At 42.5% G+C, this 23,732-nt stretch overlaps 1 protein-coding gene across 1 annotated transcript in view; it reads right to left on the bottom strand.

Moving 5' to 3' along the window:
- TMEM117 (transmembrane protein 117) overlaps nucleotides 1-23,732 on the bottom strand; it is a 372,323-nt gene that overhangs the window by 291,874 nt on the left and 56,717 nt on the right. Inside the window, exon 3 of the mRNA XM_006126495.5 lies at nucleotides 22,808-22,940. Coding sequence (XP_006126557.4) covers nucleotides 22,808-22,940 — 133 coding nt within the window. The remainder of the gene's footprint in view (nucleotides 1-22,807; nucleotides 22,941-23,732) is intronic.

Genomic DNA, 23,732 nt, shown 5'->3' with positions numbered 1-23,732 from the left:
AATTTAAGGTACAGGATGGGCTACCCTGTGAGCAGCCTATACTTACACACTAAGTGGTGTGGTATGTGGTGTCTGACTCATCATGATTTGGCTCACTCCACTATCTCTGGGTATGTCTACACTACAGCACTAATTCGAACTAACTTAGTTCGAATTAGTTAATTCGAGCTAAGCTAATTCAAATTAGTGCATCTAGACTTAAAAACTAGTTTGAATTAGCGTTTTGCTAATTCGAACAAGCATGTCCACACTGAGTGGACCCTGAACCGGGGTTAAGGATGGCCGGAAGCAGTGCCGGCAGGGCATCAGATTAGGACTTAGAGCATGGAGCTGCTGACTCAGGCTAGTCGAGGGCTGTGCTTAAAGGGACCCAACCTCCACCCCGGACAGACAGTTCTCAGGGGTTCCCCGCTTGCAAAGCAGTCCTGGCTTGGAGTGCCCTGAGTGCCCACACTCGGCACATCACAGCACTCGGCCATCAGACCGGCTGCACTTGCCACAGGCTGCCATCCGGAGGGGGGGGGGTCAATCAAGGGGCTTCAGGAGAGCTTCCACCCCGAGGATTTTAAGAGGAATAAGGGATCTTCCGGAAAAGGCTTCATTTTCCGAAAGATCCCGTCTAGACTTGCGCTTTTCTCCGGCAAAGCCCCGAGCCGGAAAAAAGCGGCAGCCATGTTCATGCAAATGCTGCGGGGGATATTTAAATCCCCCACGGCATTTGCAATTCCGACTGGTCTCATTAGCATCTCTTTTCCGGAAAAGGGTGCCAATTAGACACAGCCAACAAGTAACTAGAAAACTAACTAGGGAGAACACTAAGGAAAGCACGTGTTGAATAAGTGAATTCTGTTCCACTGGCCATCACGGACAGTAAGAAGGAACTGAAGGGGGATCGATTCAGCAGGGCCATGTATTGAGAGCCATGAAGGTACAACTCCCGGGAGCTCCACAGCTGACCCAATGGGAACTGCTAAGGGAAAAACTCTCCTAGACCTGCGCATGCATCATGCACACAACTGATTGGAATCAATGTGAACAAGGACTCAAAGGGTATGTCTATACTGCATTCCTCTTTCAAGAGAGGAATGCAAATGCAGCTGAGTGAAATTGCAAATGAAGCCTGGAATTGAATTTCCCGCGTTTCATTTGCATAATCGCACCCGGCCGCTATTTCAAAATACCCTATTTCAAGATAAAAAAATGCCATGTAGATTCAGTTATTTTGAAAGAAAACCCTTCTTTCAAAATAACCATTAAACCTCATTTTTAAGGTGTAAGGATTATTTCGAAAGAAGGGGTTTCTTTCAAAATAACCGCGTCTACACGGCATTTTTTATCTCGAAATAGGGTATTTCAAACTAGCAGCCAGCAAATGAAGTGCAGGAAATTCAAATCCGTGCTTCATTTACAATTTCGCTCGGCTGCATTTGCATTCCTCTCTCAAAAGAGGAATGCGGTATAGACATACCCAAAGGAAAAAAACTCTTCTTGTGATAGTTTCAGCCTAATCAGATATGGGATGTGTTGGAACCTGGCTCAGTCCCCATTCTGGATAGACACTTGTTTATTGAGAGTAAAGAGCAGACCCAGCTGCTAGATCGCACACACTCCTCACCCAACTGGATCTGGGCAGGGCTGGGTCACTGTCCCTAGCTCTTGTACTCTAAGACACTGTCCCAGGGGAAGTCTGCCTAATATTTTTTGGGGCACAGAGCTTCCAATCAAGGTACCTTAGCCTCCGAAACCAGTGTCTAGACCGTCTAAGCCTACAGCTACACAGATGTTCCCTCAGAATTCCACCTCACTGTGCATGCTCTGAGTATCTTGATTAACTCCTTCATGGACAAAGTGGCAGACAAATAAGGAAGACAGGCTCAGGAAAGGAACATCTTACCCAGCCACCATACTCTTAAGAAGGCTCTAAAAGTACAGATCCTTACAAAATAATAAACAGACATAAATTGCCATCATCTCACCCCTTCTCTGACCATCTTTTCACTGGACTGAGGTTAAGAAAACTCCAGCCCTATCCCCTATGCTTTTGTACAGAGTCTCTACAGTTCCCTGGGATGAGCTGATGAATGAGAGACAATCAGAGCTGATGGTACTATATCATTCAGTACCTATGTCTCAGAGGCTGTCATTGATAAAAGTATCAAGCCCCTATTATAAAACTAATGTTCTATTCCGTAACAGCAGTCACACTTCAACATGAAGGTTACAAACCAGAATCGAGCCCTTGAATCCACATGACATCTACAAGACAAGATGAAGTTCACAACTTGATGCAGATGTATCAGTCTTGTAAAGGAAGTACTGGAAGTCAATTAGAAAACCTATTTGCATGAGTTTTCTGGGCCTGGGTATTAAAGAAAATGTTTGCAGAAGTATCTGACTACTAAGTTGTTATCCAAATGCAGACAGCAGTTATGTAGTTCCTTCAACAGTATTAAAATCTTAACCTCAAGAGTATAATTACTTGATATCAGTCATTATGCTTTGTGGTTTTCTCCTGAATGCTTGTCACAAATGTATAATATACCTTGATATTAATTAAATATGGACCTGATCTTGTAGGGTGCAAATACTCAAAAATTTTCAGGATTAAGTCCTAGCAATATTTAGTATTGCATTATAAATCATAGAGTGTCATAAATATGCTTCATTTTAAAGACTAACAAGATGGTTTATTAGATGATGAGCTTTCGTGGGCCAGACCCACTTCCTCGAGGAAGTGGGTCTGGCCCACGAAAGCTCATCGTCTAATAAACCATCTTGTTAGTCTTTAAAGTGCTACATAGTCCTGTATTTTGTTTCAGCTACACCAGACTAACACGGCTACATTTCTAGCATCATAAATATGCTTGGTACTTTATACACATACAAGAATACAAGTTCTGTGCAACAGGAGCTTACAGTCTAATATGTTTGTTTTTATTACATACAGTTAAAGATTTGCTATCCAGCATGTTGGGGAAAAGGGGATGCCAGTTAATCAAGTATTCTGCTTCTCTGAGAGCTACACTTCACCAATGAAAAACAACTTTTCAAAGAATCAGAACACAATAAAATGAATAAAGTATAAAATAGTGTACAGATACTCATCAATCCAGTACTAGTACTGCACTGCAGAGTGGTTGGTTTCTTGAAGCACATCAGTGTATACAAGTAAAGTTTTCTATACAGTAGGTTATCTTATGGCACTATATATCACTATGGGCAGCGCCTGGCATACACCCAGATCACTAAAAGTATAAACACTAAAACTATACAGAACATAATTCAGGGGAAACTTCAGGAGTTTACAGTGCCTCGAGGTCATCATTATAAACATTAATTATATCATTGTAGATGTGGAAGTGTAAGAGATTGGGCTGAATCTGTACTGACCCTATGACACACCCTGGAAGTTGCTTTTTTGAATAAATCCTGTATTTCAGCTTGCTTACTTTACTTCTATGCAAAAGAGGCAGAAGACAAGTGAAGAATGTGAAAATGCATAACTTGTTGGGCAGTATACTGGTCCTAGTTACTAGAATGAAGATTTGTATTGGGATATATCAGAAATGCCAATTAACTGGGATTTCTGGTTAACTGAGTGCTGGATAACAGATAATCCATAGGGTTAACCTCAGGCAGCAGCTTCCAAAGTGGCTGGGGGCACCCTGCAGAGAAGGCACTTTGGCCTTTAGGCAGTACCTTCAGCCCCCTCCCTGCCCTGCCCATTGCTTCCTGGCCAATGGGCATGGAGAAAGAAGCTGGCTCACTCCTCACGGGCTGCATGCAGCTGGTGGCAGGGGAGGAAGACAATGCAAGCCACCACCTGCCTCAGGCCCCAAAGCCAGCTCCCCAGGGCTGCTGCACTGGGCTTGTCCTGGGACCATGCATCCAGAAGGTAAAGAGCTGAGGGCTGGTCGGTCTCTTCCAGGGGATGAATGGGTTGTGCAGAAGCATGGGGCTAAAGTTGGACTGCTCTCCCCAGGAATAGACTTGAGCAGCCTATGAGGCCAGAGAAATGCAAGAGAAATCAAGAATGGAGGGAGATGGATGGAGTGAGTGGGGAGGCAGGACCTTGAAGAAGTGGTGGAGCCTCAAGGAAGCGGTAAGGCAGCAAGTGGAACACGAGTATTTGGTTTTTCTGCAATTAGAAAGTTGGCAATCCTAGGAGTAATTGATGTAGTAAAAAGACATTTGCCTATTGAATACAGATGGTGAGAGTTAGGAAACAGAATTGACTATGGCCAAAAGTACTCTAAGGAAGTGTTTTCGTTATCAGTCTGGTAGATGTATATTGTTATTGTGTTCTCTTTTCCCCAATAATGTTTCTTCTTGTTTACTACTGTAATGGAGTCAGCACCCGCTCTTGCGAGCACTCCCTTTGACTAGTTCCATGTCTGTAGTCTCTCAGTTTGGAATGGGGTGGTATCCACCTCTCAGGAGTGTCATGCCCATGCCCATGCCCATGCCCAGTGGTTTCTTCAGTGAATCAGCCCTCTGCCAAGTCAAGCTTTCAAGTGGAACAAACAAACAAACCCCTTCCAGAATATAGTCTTTATCTTCTTGCCAAGGCTTTCTCCCTAGACACATTGCCCTCTCATAAAAGTCCAACAGGGGCCCATTGAAATACTCTGTTTCTGTGTCCTGTTTGGCAGCCTTCCTGGGCTTAGTCTTTGATCAGACTAGAAGGGCCTATCATAGTACCCTCGCCTGGTCTGGCTAAATTCTGGGCTCAGGCCTTGCTAGCTCCCCTCAGCCACCTCCTTTTTAGCTCCCCACAGTCTTCAGCAGCCTTTCCTGGTCTCAGTCTTCCCCACATTGCGTTGTCCCCAGTCCTGCTGCTCTTCCAGCCAGCCAGGCTCTTCCTGCTCCATGTAGCAACTGACTGTCCTGCCTGTTACTGCTTTTTATATGATCTTTCTGGCCCCTGATTGGCTGCCCCCTGCAGCCACCTGCAGCCACCTAGAGGACTTCTCTCTTCTCTTCTGGGGTAGGGTAAGACCAGGCCATGAGGCCTACAGCAGGAGAACTGTGTACCTCGACCAACCCATCGCAATTACACAGACTCAATGCTCACGAATGGGGAAGATTGCCTATTAAAGGTACTCAAAGTAGGTATGTAGTGATCCCAGAAATGTTGGCTATAGACTCAACACTGATGGTGCATTTGAAGAGGAATATCAAAGAATTCTCAATATATGTAGATGGACTTGAACCCAGCACGTATTACTGCCAACAACACTTGGGCGAAGGGTTACAAACATAACCAAAAAGTACAGGGTATCTTTTGCATCAGTGTAAATGAGAAGTCTCTCTACTGACGTAAATGAAATAATACCAGCGGCAGGTGGAAATCAGGCTCTAACAATGAGCTTCGATATTCTTCAGGCCTCCAACAGTCAGAGAAACAGACAATGAGCAACAAAGGAGAAATAGTCAAGAACCTGAAACTTTAAATTCAAAGTTATGGAAAATTCTAGAATTGATAATTAAGTGAGACTAGAGACAATAATTTAAGGATCAGACTTATTGTGAAGTGGAATACAAACTGTGATATATTATCATGACTGCACAAGCCAGACCAAGAATTTTCTGAAGTGATGTCAGCAGGCTACAACATTGTGTAATTAGCAGTTCTGAGAGTCATATTCATAGACATCTAAGGCCATAAGCAGAATGGATGATGTTTCTTGTATTACTGTTGAGCCCATCTCTTTCTGGGGTTTGCAATAACACTATTCTCACCATGAAACTGGTGTACCAGTATCACTTTTTAAAATAAAATCAATCCCGTTTTGCTCTAATCCTTTTCCATGTAAATCCTGAAAGTTTAATTTTTGCACAAGCTCATGATTTTTTAAAAATGTATTTATTTACAGGCACTTCTATTTTGCTGTAATTTTCAGGCACAAACACAGCTGGTTGCTCATAATGTAATGAAAAAGCCCAGATGAATTACTATGATGCTCATCACCATAGTATCCAAGAACTGTTTCTCATAGTCCATGCACTATGCTTATTATTTGTGAATTACTTCATCTGGAGAAGCACATTTTAAGGCAGGTTCGGGTAGGGAGAATCTGGATTTTAATGGACATAGAGTTGAACTACAGGCAGTCCCCGAGTTACGCGGATCTGACTTACGTTGGATCCGCAGTTACGAATGGGGCCCTCCCTCTCCCTGGTCGCCAGCAGACCAGGGAGAGGAAGCAAAGCCGCGGAGCACGCGGCCAGCTGACAGCCCAGACTGTACCACAGGCGTCCGGAGCAAAGCCGCGGAGCACGGGGACAGCGGGACAGCCCAGACATCCCATGGCTATCCTGCTGCCCTCGGGCTCCGTGGCTTTGCTCTGCTTTGCTCCCCGTCCCCCTGGTCTGCAGACCAGGGGGTCGGGGAGCAAAGCGGCGGAACACGCGGGCAGCAGACAGCCCAGACGCGTCTGGGCTGTCAGCTGGCCGCGTGTTCCGCCGCTTTGCTCTGCTCTGCTCCCCGTCCCCGTCCCCGTCCCCCTGGTCTGCAGACCAGGGGGACAGGGAGCAGAGCAGAGCAAAGCCGAGGAGCACGCGGCCAGCTGACAGCCCAGACTGTACCACAGGCGTCCGGAGCAAAGCCGCGGAGCACGGGGACAGCGGGACAGCCCAGACGTCCCGTGACTATCCTGCTGCCCTCGGGCTCCGTGGCTTTGCTCTGCTTTGCTCCCCGTCCCCCTGGTCTGCAGACCAGGGGGACAGGGAGCAAAGCGGCGGAACACGCGGGCAGCAGACAGCCCAGACGCGTCTGGGCTGTCAGCTGGCCACGTGTTCCGCCGCTTTGCTCTGCTCTGCTCCCCGTCCCCCTGGTCTGTAGACCAGGGGGACGGGGAGCAGAGCAGAGCAAAGCCGAGGAGCACGAGGAGCACGTGGCCAGCGTGGAGCAGCGTGGAGCAGAGCAAAGCCGAGGAGCCGAGGAGCACGTGGCCAGCGGACAGCCCAGACGCGTCTGGGCTGTCCGCTGCCCGCGTGTTCCGCGCTTTGCTCCCCGTCCCCCTGGTCTGCAGGCCAGGGGGACGGGGAGCAAAGCAGAGCAAAGCCACGGAGCCCGAGGGCAGCAGGATAGCCACGGCACGTCTGGGCTGTCCCGCTACCCCGTGCTCCGCGGCTTTCTCCGGACGCCTGTGGTACAGCAGCTGGGGCGCTGCCGGTTGGTCCCGTAGCGCCGCTCTGGGCACCACTGGACCAACCCAGCAGCACCCCAGCTGCTCTGCCCCAGGTGTCCCCAAGTCAGCCGCTGCTGAAACTGACCAGTGGCTGACTACAGGAAGCCCCTGTCCCGGGCTTCCTGGAATCAGCTGCTGATCAGTTTCAGCAGCAGCTGACTTGGGGATGCCTGGGGTTCTTAAGTTGAATCTGTATGTAAATCAGAACTGGCCTCCAGATTCAGCCGCTGTTGAAACTCATCAGTTTCAGCAGCGGCTGAATCTGGACGCCAGTTCCGACTTACATACAGATTCAACTTAAGAACAAACCTACAGTCCCTATCTTGTACGTAACCCGGGGACTGTCTGTATTCCAGATTACCACCTCTTGGACACTGAAATCTTTGTGCAATCAACCCTGGGAGATGAAAATCAGATTTTTTTTCTGTCTGATCCTGCTTAAACTAAGAATTGAGTGTTTATTCTCCATTTCCTTGGAGTAAAATAATTATAACTGGAAAAAATCTGATGCTGCTAAGAAGGCAGATATTTCTGAGTCACAGGAATTGAGCATAAACTAAATTTAGATTTATATACTGGCTTGATTGATTTAAGTTTAAATTTACTGAGGGGATTTTTTTCTGTGATAATTCCTTTATCATAATTTATGTTCCTCTTTTGTGTATGTATATGTAAATCCCACTCCTATAACTGCAGAGCATTAAATACTTTCAGAAGGTAACATCTGGATTATCTCCAGACAAAGGATTTTTCATTATCACAGATTAGTCTTTTCCAAATCCGAAGGTGTCCTCTTTTTGTCACAGTATATATTGACAGTGGTGCAAGCTGTGGGTCAACAGAACCCGCGGAAGAAGGATGAACTTAGCCCCAGCAATACCTTGGTTTCTGTGCCACACATTTTTTAAGTTTCATGAGAAGTTTCCAGTTACACCCCTACGTGCACAGAAGCTAGGGTATTGCTGTGTGTTTCAGACTCTTTCCAGTTATAAATATCTGTGTTTCTATTAGGAAATAGTGACTAGTGGTTCAAGTCGATGTTCAAAGGATAAACAGGAAAAATCTTGCCTTTACCTTCCATAGTTGACTGCAGAAAGCTTCCATTGCCCAAGAGGGAGTAGTCTGGAATATTCCAGCTCTATGGCTATTAAAATCCAGAAGCCCTGTGCAATCTCCTCAAATCTTGCTCTCTTCATTGCACAGTGGAGCTCCCTCAGCAGCTATAGGGACTTACATACGGCAGAAATTGACCCTCACTACTGTACATGAATTTGTTATTGTTAAAAATTATTTTGATTTTATTATTAATTAATAGCACTAATCCCAGGTATTAAATGTTACTGTTAACCACTATTAATTATGTTCTTAGTTTTCATTACTTTTTGAGTACAATGGTAGTATTGTGAAATAAAGGGAACCTTTAATTTGTTATTTATTTATTTATTTTACATTTTTTTGCTCCTCACTTCAGAACATGTTCCAAATTAAAAATAATGTTATCACAATTTTTTCACAAAGTTACTTTCATTTAAATGGACTCTGAGCTTGTAATTGTCAATGTTTCATTTTAACTTTTACTCAAAGATATACTCTCCATCCCAGTCCTGCTGCTTCCCTTGCAGAAAAAAGGCTTTAAAAATAACTTTCCAACCCACACTTTAGTAGGTGAGTATAGAAGATGACAGCTAAAAAATGTCTAATCAAACCATTGAGCACTCAAGAATTTCAAGTAACTGTTAGAAATCTTTGCATACAAAGATTTGTAGGAGTACATGGGAATTTTCTCTTCGATCATTTTCTACCTCAAGAATTCCTAGATTAATAATATGCAATGAGTTTTACTTATTTTGAACAGATCTAGAAAAAATTTCCAAAGAAGAGACTTTTAGCAATGATTTCATTCAGTGAATGCTTTAGATTAATGAAGATTCTTTTCTGTCCTTTAGAAACAACAGTGTATTAATATGCCTCAGGTCATGACTTCACTACCGACTGGATTGATCAGCAGTGATCAATCCAGTGGGGGTTGATTTATTGCATCTAGTGTATACATGATAACTTGACTACTGAGCATTGTCCCATTGCCTCTAGTATGCCACCAAAATAAGAAGAGCAGGCAGAACCAACAGGAGAGCGTCATCTGTTGACTTACTGCTCTGAAGATACTGTGTAAGCAGGCTAAGTATTTCGACTTCAGCTGTTATTCATGTAGGTGAAGTTGTGTAATGTAGGTCGATGGCTTGGAATACCATAGACAAGGCCTCAGTCTCTTTATGCACCTACCCATCTCCACATGCAACTTTTTCTTTCTCTTCCCTCCTCCTCTTCCTGTTTCTCACTTTCATGGAATAGTTCTATTTAGTAGAATGGGGAAAGAATCCTCAATACATGCAGATCGACCTAATCTGAATGATACTGAAAAGACCATATCAGAAGAGTAACCATGTTAGTCTATATCCACTAAACAAATGTGAAGTATTGTTACCTGTAAGATGAGCACTTGGGTGACAACCCAAGAGAGATTCAAATGCTGCCCAGTTGATTAGCAGAGCTCCCACAGCCACCCACAGCTGGGGCATGTGTTTCTATTGGTGATGCACATCTGCACATCCCTCAGCACACATAACAAAATTTATTCTGCACATGCATGGAAACATTTGAGGGATCATTGAAGAGGAGTCCTGTGGGGTTTTGCCCATGAAAGCTTATGCCCAAATAAATGTGTTAGCCTTTAAGGCACTACAGGACTTCTAATTGATTTTTAAAACGCCATGTTAATTTCAGAATATTAACACTAGAGGAAACAAAACAATAGTGTATATATAAAGAAATCTCAATAAATATTTATTATAAAAAGGTTATTTGATTCATTTTCTGCCACTCGGGAGTAAATTAGTTATCAGAGATAGATAAATAGAATTCAATATTAGTCTATGAATTCTTGAGTAAATTTAGTATTCTGTGGAATGACCATGAACAATTCATGGCGGATATTCACTTCTCAATATTTAAACTCCAGATGTGATGATTGGTTATAACTATCCAAATATTTGAGCATATTCATCAAAGAAGTTTTTATATTTAGAACCCGGAAACAAGAAAATCCAATTAGGAAGGAAGCTATTCCTTAGCAACTGTGACATTATTGGATTTTTTATGTGAACATGCAGAACATCAATGCATCCACTGATGTTTGCCCCAAAATTTCGTACAAAGTGGGCTAAATGAGGTGTCTATTAAAAGCATATACTTTGCTGATTCTGTATTTGATTTTTGTATTTGAAGGTATAAGTATTAGCTATATACTGATATATACTGTTGTAGAGTGAACTGTGAGCCAAAAAGAGGTGTTTCCACCTTTGCATTATAATGTCTTCTGAGCAGGACTGGTTCAAGATTTTCTGCCTACAATGTTTTTAATGGAAAATTGGATTTTCAACTAAATGCATTTTTTACTAGAAACAACTGCTTTTTATTGAAATTTTTGAATAGTAACTGAAGAGTTTTCAGCCAAAACCTAATTTTTTTCAGTTTTTGTCCAAAAAGCATTGGGTTTATGGTAAGGATGTTAAAATGAGGTTAATTGACTAGTCAACCAGTCGATGGAATTTCCATTGACTAGTCAACTAATCGATAACGCACTTCCACATTCCTCCTCTGAAATGTACAACAAACCCCACTGGGGCTCCTGTACATTTCAAAGGAGGAATGCAGAACTTCGGATACAGCCTGGGGCCAGCCAGAAGTCCCACTGACTTTGGGCTGCATGTGGGGACCTGCTTTGAAATGCACAAGAGTCCCCAGCGGGGGCTCTTGTGCATTTCAAAGCCATGGAGCCCGGGATTAGCGGGAAACTCAGAGTCTCCCGCTGACCCCAGGCTCCATGCTACACTGCATGCTGCTAGGAGCCTGGGATCAGCTGAGGGCTCCCCAATTGACCCAGGGCTCCACGAAGCACTTCTCCAGATCCCACAGCTGTGTGGTGCTGCCACTTTGAAGAACCCCTCCCCACTCCCATTTTGGTGCTTTTATCTGGGGGATATTGACTAGTCAACAGACTATCCAATAAACAAATGCTTATTATAGTTTGTGATAAAAATACATTTTTCATTCATTTTTCAATACTCAACTCCTTCAATTTTTAACAGTAGCAAGAACTAGGAGAGAATTTTTGAAAATTCCATTATTCATTTGAAATGCACAGGAGTCCCCAGCGAGGACTCTTGTGCACTTCAAAGCCATGGAGCCCAGGGTCAGTGGGGGACTCAGAGTCCCCCGCTGACCCCGGGATCCATGCTATGGTTAGTTAATACTAAACATATTCTCAAAATCCCTACACACACTATGATGTGTAAGAATGTACTCTGCAGGCTTCTTGCACAGAAGCTTTTTGCAAAAGAGATCTTCCGCAAAGTCTTGCACAAGAGCGTGTCCACAGTACAAAAGCACATCGCAAACATGATGTGCTTTTGCAGAAGAAAGCATCCAGACTGCATGGACTCTCTTTAGCAAGAAAGCTCTGATTGCCATTAACAGAATGGCCACCAGAGTACCTGTGCTTCTTTTCATAGGCTGTTTTTGCGCAAGAAACCTGTTTGCCATCCACACATACCTCTTTGTGCAAGAGCTCTTGCTCAAAAAGGCTTATTCCTAGTAGAAAAAGGAATAACTATTGTACAAAAAGTCCTCTCTTCTTCTAATTTACTGTAAATTTACTTGCACAAAAACGCTCTTGTAGTGTGGTCACTCAGCAAGTTTTTGCGCAAAAACTCTGCAGTGTAGACGTAGCCCTAGTGTGGTTCACTGCCCCATGCAGTGGCACCTAGATCACAGCAACAGATAAGAACAAGAGACCTCTACAGCACAGGCTGAGAGGCAAGTGGCTTTTAGTTCAAAGGGCAGAGGATCTTATACTAAGCTCCTGAGTTGCTTATGTCTACAGGTATGTGTGCCTATACATGATTGGCTGTGCACTTAGCACTCTGGCATTCAATGTTTAAAATCCAGATCTTGGAAAAATAGGTTTGGTGTTGCAGGTTTTATCACTTCAGCCTTGAATAGTCAATATGCCTCTATTCTGTTTCCATAATTTTCCCCTTTCAATGGGCCTGAAAGTTTCGCAATTGCTGAAAAGCTAAATCTTATGTTTGATTTTTTTTCTCAACTGGAAAGTCTGTTGAAATTTTTCTAATTAGATTTCTGTGGTTTCGTTTTGACTGATGAGCATAACAATGGATAAAGCAACAATAGAGGCTGACACCATATATTAGCTTCTGCTAAATTCTGATATTACTCATATCAATTTCTATGACCTAATTTTGCATTCAGACAACAATATACAGTAGCATGTTTTACAATTGTGTTAACATTCTTGGGGCGGTAACATATCACAAGTATTCCATCAAGCTCATATACTATTAAAACATTCTCTCAAAAAGTAAACACTTTGAAACTTGAATCTAGCGAAGAAAAGATACAAATATTGTTTTTAGACATTTCAAATCATTACATTGCCCTTTCTAGCTAGTGTCTCATCTGTAAACATTAAGGCTGCAATCCTGCACAGGCTTACTTATGTGCTTACTTTAATGCACAAAAGTAGTTACACAAAACTCTGTGGGACTATTCAAACGTGAAGTTAAATACATGTGCAAGTCTCTGCGGGACTGATGACTAATATTGCAGATACATCATTTTTCTTTTAAAATAATATAGTTTTTGACAACCCAAATTATTTCATCTTGAAAAACTTTTCATGAAGTTTTTTGTACCATATTAATTCTCCATCTATTAAAATTGCATATGGATTTAGCTGAAAGCTTGCATGACAGTGCCACAGCAACTTCAACTGGTTTTCACTGAGCAGTGATAAGAAAGTGAAAAAATGGGCTGGTAATTGGTATAGGGTTGTAATATGCTATGTTGATTACCACTGCAGAAGCTCTGGCCCAGTGCAAATTTAATGCCAAATCCATTTGAACAAGGACAAAGCTACTGCTATCCAAGATTACAGCTGCAACAGAGCAGAATGATTAAATAAAAAGCCTTATTGGTATCTAATACTGCAATTTTCTGAAATGTAAAAAGTGAAACAAAGCAGTGTCAGTCACAGGAGAGCCGACAGCCTCACAGGACCCCTGTTCAAGGTGAGGGAAGGGGCAGCTCCGCATTCCCAGAAGGGAAAGAGCCTCCAGTGGAAAGGGCAGGGCCAGGGAAGTCAATCCTCAGCACTAGCAGGACCACAGTGTGACCCCCCCCCCCCCTCACAGCCCTCAGGGTCGCTCGGAATGCACTGCACAATACTCCAGCAGCGATTTAAAGGGTCCAGGGGTCCGAGTGCTACCATAGCAGTGGCAGCAGCTGGGAGCCCAGAGCTCTTTAGAATTGCTGTGCCCCAGGGCAACTGCCCCTTTTGCTTCCAAGTTTGCACAGTGACAACACTGGTCTTAGCAAAGCCTCAGTAGTGTCAGTGAATTTGGCCAGTACATTAACCATTTGAAACAAATATTTCAAAAACAACAAATTTACAATATGAACAAAAAGGGGAAAAAAAAGTCTTGTAATGGCTAAATTTTATACAGTATTTACCACAAATTAATAGATACATTTAGTTGAAATTTTGAGCATCTTAGATTGCTCGTTTTATTTTGTTACCGGGGTGGGAACTTTTTCTGGATCGGGGGCTGCTGACCCACAGAAAAATTAGTCGGGTAGGTGGCAGCAGGGGCTGGAGTGCCAGTACGGACTCCCCAGTGCTGTGGTGAGGGATGAGCCCTGAGTCCTGGGAGCTGGATCCAGGCAAGCCAGGGACTACATCTGCCCTCCCCCCCTCCAGGCCTAAGGTTCCCCACCCCGGTGTTAAACAAATACACTATTTCAAAAGAACAAGATGATATCTCAAACACAGAACAGGGTTGTATGTGAACTTAAGCCTGAAGTGTAAATATATATAGCTTTATGATCAATTTATTTCGCCTTGTGTTATTCCTTACATTTAAAAGGACATTAATTGTAAGGTGTGTGGGAGGGGAGAATCAGAGTGTGTAGCGACCAGCTACATCACAAAGATATTCCAGTTGTCACCATAGCAACTCCACTGGACTCCTGTGTCATAGTTGCAGGGTCAGCTGCACCTCTGCCCCTTACTGGTCTCTCTGAGAGCATCCCTTCATATCAGTCATGCCTTTACCTCTCCTAGGGATGTATCACATGATTCTCTGACTCTTAGCCTGGGCCCTGGTCTACAGCATCTTTTGCATCACTCGTGTGTACCCAGCAGGCCCAGCTAGGATCTGACAACTATAGTTCTTCACTTTAGGACCGTGACCACTAGTGTGATCAGACAGCCTTCTTAATCCTAAGTACAGTTTATTTTAAACAGCAGAAAAAAAACATTCCAGGATTTTAAAACAACAAAGGTCTAAATGTAAACATCTTCCGTTAGTAATATAGGAAGGCCTACCTTCAAACATCCCAGCAGATGGCTGAATCTCAGGCTGATTCCTGTGAAAAATTTCTCTCTTAAGAAATAGGCTGGTTTTTTTTTTTTTTATAATTGCTACAGTATTTTGATCTTGTATGTTCCCAGGTCTTTTGCTGCCCAGGCATTGTTTTAACACCCTTATGTGTTTGCATACCCTGTTTGTTTTTCCTTACAGGTTCTATAAAACTAAACCAATATGTTCACATAGTAAACATCCCAACAGCTAGGTCAACATACAATATTCGTAAATTGTAATAGCTCAGTTCCAGTTCTGTCATACCCCTTTCAGCAACTGACGAAGAGATGTTGCCAACATATCTCTGTGCCCCCAATAGGAATGAACTATAGCATTTCTCAAATATATTTGCACCACAATCCCCTTCTACCACTTCTCAGGTGAGTGCCCTAACCACTAGTCTACAGTGTCATTCTTGGTCTTTCTTTGGCCAATTAATATTTAATTAAAGTGGAAACATTTCCATAGCTTAGTGGTTAGAGAGCTCTCTTCTGTGAGGTGGGAGAATATTCCACTCCCTATTCCTCAAGGGGGTGTGAACTAGGATTTCCTACATCCAGGGGAGAACCTTTATGCACTGGGATGAACGTTCTAAGACAAATCCTACAAACACACATGCACACACGCACGCACATCTGGTTCACGAATTATGCTGGGGTTTAGGCAGGAGACAGGCGCCTGCTTGCCTGAAGTGAGACAGCAGCCTGACTGCTTAGAAGCCAAATCAAACGAACCTAGGGAACTTTTACTGAAAAACATAGTAACCGATCAACTTCGGGCCCCTGTTGGGGTTAGAGAGCAACTCAGCAGGTGTTTGGTGGTATACAGTAGTCCCTAAAAACCCAACTTAGGGGCTTCAGGATCTCTGTGGATTCAGCACAATCTTTGGATGAAATCCTAACTCTGTTAAAGTCATTGGGAGTTTTGTCATTAACTTCAATGGAGCCAGCATTTCACATGCTGACTTCAACAGGACCTATGCATACGCTTGAAATATGTTACATTAAAAGTAAAGACACAGGAATACCAAGAAACATTAATCTAGAACTATATAAAAACAACTGAATCCCAGTGAAAGAATACATACAGAAAGTACTTCAAAAACTGATATGAGAGATCCAACTCTCACATGAGACTATAGTGACAACTGTATTAACAACAGTAGAAGGTCATAATCAACAGAGAGAATGTTGTGGCTCTAGCTTTAAAGTCACTTTCTGCTATTGAATAATGATATATCTGAGCACATCCACAGACAACTCTTTCTTTAAACAGGAGATCAATATTGCATTTAAAAGTATTCCCATTTGAAACAAATTTCAATTAATCTTGTTATGAACTTATACCATCTTTCCATACGATAGTATAATTGGATGGGCTAAAGTCAAATAATAGAAGTATGAAATAGACACTTCAAGAAAAATGGCTTAGTTGAAACTATACAGATTGAAAAGAAAAGAAAAATTCAGTGTTTGAGATTATGACACTAAAAAACAGAAAGAAATGGCTTTTAGTAGAAAAAAATCTGCTGCATTTAACTCACAGCCATTTATTATATATTTATTTTTAAAACATGACTTTTGCTGCCCTCATGTGGCTTTTCCCAGAACACATTTACAAATGTCAAATGCTATGTGATTACAACATGGTGGTTGGTTTTATACCATGTTCTCTCACAATTCATTCTTTTCCACTTAACTAAGAAGGATTTTCCCCTTCTTTCATATGTTTCAAATGAAGCTTTAAATTAACACAGCCTTTTTCTCATTTATCAGTTCCATTCTTGCATCAGAATCACTGATGAGTTTTGTAAGAATGTGAATGGTCTCAATTACGCAATACTGCACAAGAGCAAAAGACCAACTATTGCTTTAATAATTCTAATTAACACTGAAATAGAAAGGATAATATTGCTTTTCATCTGTATGTTGGTCCTGTCATATACATACTATTCACCTCCCCAGCAGATGCTGAAAGTCTTGTCTGCATTATTACATCGTGGAGCCAATAATCTTCTAGAGATGCCTGCATGACATCAGGAGCTAGGCAAAACTTTACACACAAGGCCATAGCAAATTAAAACTATATGAAGGCGGCTAAACACACAGGGCACTGGCTTGGTAGTCCAGAGACATGGGTGCTGTAGCTACCATGTAACCTTGAACATCACTCATCTCTGTGACTCAATGTCACTCAATGTCATTGACATACACTGTCCTTTGTACAGTGTTCTGACACCCAAGGATGAAAAGTGCTATAGAAAAACTGAGGATTATTGCTCGAAAGCACCCTTTTCACTATTGCCTCAGTCCTGGCAATACGGCAGCGGGAGGCAGTCTCTCAAGCAGGCAGATCCCAGGCAAAGTTCTCTGGACGAGATTTTCAAAGGGGCCTTAAGTACTCAAACCCCATGGAATCCTGTGAAAGTTGGGTGAAATAGCCGCCTTAGGATCTTTTGAAAAATCTCAGCTTTTATCACCACTCATGCTAGCATTCTTCAGTTTCTCTGCAATCAGTTTTAAATTCTAGTGTTCTTGAAAAAGAAAGAAAATTTTCTGAAATAAAGTCACCTTGACTCACCCTCCCCCCCTTCAGTATTATGAAGCAGAGTTGTTGACTCGAGTCCCACAACTTGAACTTGAGTCTGACTTAAGTCGCCTAGGTGACTCGACTTGAGATTTGCTAATTTTGTTAAATTGACTTGGTGAAAAAATTGTCCGAAAATGCTGATATTGATAGCTTGTACAAAAGTGACTTGACATTTTTTAAATTAAGACTTGAGACTCGACTTGGGACTTGACTCGAAAGTGACTTTAGGGACTCGAGACTTGACTTGAGACTTGAACTGTAGTGACTTGAGACTCGACTTGGACTTGACAATGATGACTTGAAGACAACACTGTTATGAAGGTCACTGTTACAATGTGGCCTCATCCCTCTCTCTGGACAGACACCATTCTGTTGTGAGTGAACCCAACTATGGATGTTAAACAGTTAACCAGTAAGCATACTAGTAAGCATGAGACTTACCTGTATGCTTACTGGTTAACTGGCTATCTGGTTAACCAGCTCTTTCCAGTGAACTCTGCTTGTGACCAGCCATGACAGGCCAGAGCATCCCCAGCCAAGGAAGGCCAGTAGGCCAAGCAACAGGACTTCACAGCCATGGCAGGACCTGCAGCAGGACCCCACGGTCGCATTGGGGCTGGTTGGCAGGCCAGGCGGCAGGCCCTGAGTTAAAATGGTTAACCCTTTTAACATCCCTAAACCCAACCACTGTATACCGCATCGCCCCAGCCTCCGTGGTGTAGAGAGTGACAATAGCTGGGTAGGAAATAGTTTTCCTTTCCTGTGAAAATGTTCACAAATTTCAAATTTTTTCCCATTCCATGCTGGGACAAAACTGCAACCTTCAGAAAGTTTTAATGAAAAAACAGAGAGACCCACTCCCAGGGGTCAGGGAATTCTCCTAGGATGTGAGGGTCACAGGAACTTGAATGACCAGACACAGAGTATGTAGCTGGGAATATGCCTGACATTCAAATTTATAAAGTGTGACAGTCACCAGTAGAGCAGGTTGAGAATTTTCTACAGATTTTTGTGGAAAAACCCTTTCTCCTGATACTTTATGCTTAGAGGTAGGGGGCTGGGCGACAGAACAACCTTTTCCCGCCCCTCCCTTCCCTTCTCCTATTTATTTTGAATTTCCTTATCCTCTAATCATAACTCCAGTCATCTGAAGAAGTGAGCTGTGCCCACAAAAGCTCACGATACCATCTACGTGTTTTATTAGTGTACAAAGTGCTACCAGACCATTTGCTTGCTGTTTTTTTTATAACAGACTAACTCAGCTACCCCCTGAAGCTCCATTACATTCTGTTTGTGTTCCTTAACCTCTTGCATAGTCAGTGTCTCTAGCCCAAAGCATATTATACAATGAGAAACAGCTCCAACTGAAAAGAGGCAAAGATCATTTACCTATAACATGGGAGACCCTATCCTTACTTTGAATCAAGCAAAGCAGGATCCTGAAGGTAGGGTTTTCATATTCCAGATGAGTACCATAGCCACTAGGTTAGTCCAGGGCCTTTTTTTCTGTCTCACCCCTATCACTGCCTACATGCTTCTTCTATCAAAAGTGAATAATTTCCACAAAATGTTTTTGTTTCAAAAGATTGGCATTTTTCCACAAACATCTGTAGAAAATTTTCAACCTGCTCTACTGGTGGCTGGTCACACTTTATAGCTTTGAATGTCAGGCATATTCCCAGATACATGCTCTGTGTCTGGCAATCAAGTCCTTCAGTCCTAGCTCCCTTACATTCCCAAAAGAGCATTCCAGCTCTTTAGAGCCTTTCTACTCAGTTATGCACATTCCCTCAGTAGGTGCTTTGAGCTTCTTTATTGACCCCAGCAAAGACAAAATGGCAGGCAGGTTAGGAACTCAGGGTTAGCAAAGTATTTCTTAACCACAGGAATTTTACTTTTCATCAGCATTAAAGAGTTACAGATCTTTGGAAAATAACAATCCTAAAATCACGACCCTGCCTCCATGTACTGAGATTGGTGTCTCTCCCATAGGATAAGCAGCTCTTCTGATCTTTTGCTTCCCTAACCCAGTCTCTCTGCACACTGGCTGTGATATGCCACACACACTCCCTTCTGAGGGAGAATTCCCCTTTTAAATGTAGTGTCTGAACTTATCAAGTTGGGTTGGGCTGGTAACTGAGAGACAATTGGAAATGATAGCACTACATTGCTCTGTGCCAGCTTCTCAGACAGACAGTCACTCAGCCAGTGACACATCTACCCTAGTGACACCATCACAGGACCTAATCACATCAGCTAGGCTCATTCACGTGCACATCTATTAATGTAAGAAGAACACAAGAACGGCGACACTGGATAAGACCAAAGGTCAATCTAATCCAGTATCCTTTCTTCTGACAGTGGCCATTGCTAGGTGCCCCTAAATGGAATGAACAGAACTGATAATCAGCAAGTGATCCCACCCCTGTTACCCATTCCCAGATTCTGACAGGTTAGGGACACCATTCCTACTCATCCTGGCTAATGGCCATTGATGGACCTAACCTCCATGAAATTATCTAACTCATTTTTCAACCCTGTTGAAGTCCTGGTCTTCACAACATCCTCTGGCAAGGAGTTCCACAGGCTGAGTGTGTGTTGAGTGAAGAAGTACTTCCTTTTGTTTGTTTTAAACCTGATACCTGTTAATATATGCCATCATGTGCCAACAATGGCCCTCTGTCATGTACACTGAACAAACTGGACTGTCTCTATACAAATGAATAAATGGACACAAATCAGACATGAAGAATGGCAACATACAAAAATCAGTGGGGGAGCACTTTAACTTTTGTGGACATAGTTTCAGACTTTCAAGTTGCCATTCTCAAGCAAAAAAACTTGGGGGAAAAAAAGGAGAAACTGATGAGCTGAAATTCATATGCAAATTTGACACCCTGAAAAGGGGTTTAAATAGAAACATGGACTGGTTCTCACATTACAGTAAGTAATTTCCCCTTCAGGTACTCCAACCTTCTTATCACGGTTGGAGATGAGCCACATTCACTGTGATTTAATTAGGACAGATATCACATTTGAGGAAGTGAGTTGTATCTCACAAAATCATATACGCTAATAAATTTGTTAGTCTTTAAAATGCCACCGGACTCCTTATTGATTTTGTATGACCATAATTACAGATATGCCTTTTTACCTTCAATGCTAGTTTCTCCAGAGTAGGACTGGGTTGCACTGGTAAGGCCATGTTGCAAAGACTGCTGTTTATGCAATAACCATGGAGTCAAACAAGCAGCTTCCATGAGCATTACATTTGCTATGGTAAGAGGAAATCCACTCTCTAAGGGTATGTCTACACTACAGCGCTAATTTGAACTAACTTAGCTTTGCTCCGCGTCTCCCTGGTCTGCTGGGCGGGAGGCGCAACTAGTGCGTCCCCCCCCCCCCCCCCCCAGCAGACCAGGCTTTTGTTGTGGACGCCTGGGGTAGAGCAGCTGGGGTGCTGCCGGGTTGGTCCTGGGGAGACCTACCCAGCAGCGCCCCAGCTGTTCTGTCCCAGGCTCCAGATTCAGCCGCTGTTGAAACTGGTCAGTGACTGATTCCAGGAAGCTGGGGGCAGAGCAACTCTACCTTAGGCTTCCTGTAGTCAGCCCCTGGTCAGTTTCAGCAGCAGCGGCTGAATCTGGAGCCAGTTCCGACTTACGTACAAATTCAACTTAAGAACAAACCTATAGTCCCTATCTTGTACGTAACCCAGGGACTGCCTATATACCAAATACATATTTGATGTGGAAGAAAGTGATCTTATTCTACATCAAAGTCACAGCATTGAAGAATGACATTTTTACTGTTTGCTTACATTTTTACCCACTATGCTAGAAATATACTAAACAAATTCCAGTAAACCTTCAGAGCATTTGGTAAGTTCAAATGATTCACCAGGCATAGTACAGTCAATGTGCCATAACAATTTTCTATATATATCAGACTGGCATAAACCCCAAGCATGGGGAGATTTTATTTCATGTTATATAAGAAAATGGATAGTTTGACTGATGCATGCTATTTTATAAATAGGTCATTTCTGTCTGTATGCATATGGGCTTTGACTACCACAGGGTTGTTTCAGCACAGCTGGCAGTATGCAAACAAATGAAGAGAAAAAGTAATAAAGGTGAGGCCCTGAAGTGCTGGAAACAGTGAATTAACTTTCTGAATGCGAAGCATGGTTACAGCAACAAATTTAAGACTGTCACAAGGCAGAACCCACTATCCACTAACTCCAAAAGCTAGTTCTATCTTCTATTTTTTGGGAAATCAAAGGTAAATATAGCATGATAATAACAAAATGACACAGTCAATAACAGATAAAAATGCAAGATGGACTGCTAAAGCCTAAACCTCATGGCCATGTCTACACTGGGCCGCTTTTCCGGAATAAGCCGCGAGCTGTCTACACTGGCTCCTTGAATTTCCAGAAAAGCAATGACGATCTACTGTAAGAAATCAGCTGCTTTTCCGGAAAAACTATGCTGCTCTCGCTTGGGCAAAAGTCCTTTTTCCGGAAAACTGTTCTGGAAAAGGGCCAGTGTAGACAGCCCAGTAGTCTTTTCCGGAAAAAAGCCCCAATCGCGAAAATGACGATCGGGGCTTTTTTCCGGAAAAGCGCATCTACATTGGCCACAGACGCTTTTCCGGAAAAAGGGCTTTTCCAGAAAAGCATCCTGCCAATGTAGATGCTCCTTTTCCGGAAATACGTATAACGGAAAACTATTCCGTTTTAAGCATTTCCGGAAATTCATGCCAGTGTAGACGTAGCCCATGAGTTGGGAGAATTATCCTACATTTAACACCCTTTTTCATTTCTATTAGACCAATACAACTTCATAATTTGTTTGGTGTTATTATGGTGATCACATTATTACCCCAACTGTTTTACCGTTTAGTTAATTTCAGCTTTTATTTCATCTTATCTTGGTAATGAAACCTCAGATGCTGCATATATTTTTTTGAAGCACAATGGGACTCATAATACATCACATTTATATTTTCCTGATGCATTTCAGTCCATTAAACAACACACCACATTCTTTAATAAAATCTTTTTTGGCTTGTTAAGTAAACAAGATATTTACCCATTTAATCATCTGAATTTCCTGAGCTGTAATGCTTCATATGGGGATAATTACATTGTTCCTGTAATAGTTTTGCCCTTAGATTACTGATACATACTCAACCTTAACTTTCAATTTAATGAAGGTTTTTCTGTGAACAAACTACAAATTAGTAAGTTGGGTTAATAATTAATAACTGTATCACATTTTTATAATTGTGAAGTAATCAGCTTAATACTGCTCTTCACTGATCATCCAAACCTCTTAATCAGTCAGGCTGCTAAATTACCATCATGCCTAAATGGAGAAAAACAGAGGTGTGAAGAAGGTAGACTTCAAACGCTAATGAGTTTTCTTTATAGTAAACTGCTAATCATACAGGGCACACTATAAAATAAATCCCAGAGAGAATATATGCACCAATAGAAGAAAAGGAAAAAAAAACATGACCTACCTCATATCTTCCGCCATAAGGAGGCAGAGATTGTAAATGTGAGAAAAAATGAAGAGGAAGAGAATGGTGCTGAAGAACATTGTCATCCAAGAGCCATGATCCTCTCGAAACATTTTTAGCCGGAGTAACTGACCTGTGGTGAGAATATTATGAGCAGTCAATTCCACTTTATCCATAATGCAAATGTATCTCTACATTATAGCAAGAGCAAATCAGTTTGCTAAAATGTACTTACTTATGAAATTCAATTGCTCAATTTTCTGTAATTTTTTCCAGGATTTTGCATTTAGCGTAACTGGAGAATATTTCTTCAATATTCTTCAATATTATAAAGTATTTGGGTGTGCACCTCATACACTGATGTCCACTCAACTTAGGCCCGGCTCTTACATCAGATACACTAGTATGGACAGCTGTACCTATGCAGAATCCCAAGGGCTGAGCAAGGGTCTTTTCAAAGTGGCTCAAACTGTAGGGCTACGTCTACATTGGCATGATCTTGCGCAAGTACTCTTTAATGCAAGAGTTCTTGTGTTAAAGTATTTGCACAAGAGAGCGTCTACACTGGCATGTGCCTTTGCGCAAGAGATGTGCTTTTGCGCAAGAGCATCTGTGCCAGTGTAGACATTCTCTTGCGCAAGAAAGCTCTGATGGCCATTTTAGCCATCGGGCTTTTTTGCGCAAGAAATTAATGTTGCCTGTCTACACTGGCCTCTTGCGCAAGAACAGTTGTGCAAGAGGGCTTGTTCCTGAGCGGGAGCATCATAGTTCTTGCGCAAGAAGCACTGATTTCACACATTAGAACGTCAGTGTTCTTGCGCAAGAACTCCCCGCCAGTGTAGACAGGCAGCATGTTTTTGCGCAAAAGCGGCCACTTTGGCGCAAGATCACGCCAATGTAGACACAGCCTAGCATTTCAGCCTTA

Source organism: Pelodiscus sinensis, chromosome 1, assembly GCF_052426305.1.
Source record: "Pelodiscus sinensis isolate ZL-2025 chromosome 1, ASM5242630v1, whole genome shotgun sequence".
NCBI lineage: Eukaryota > Metazoa > Chordata > Testudines > Trionychidae > Pelodiscus > Pelodiscus sinensis.
This window is presented reverse-complemented; position numbering and strand designations above follow the sequence as displayed.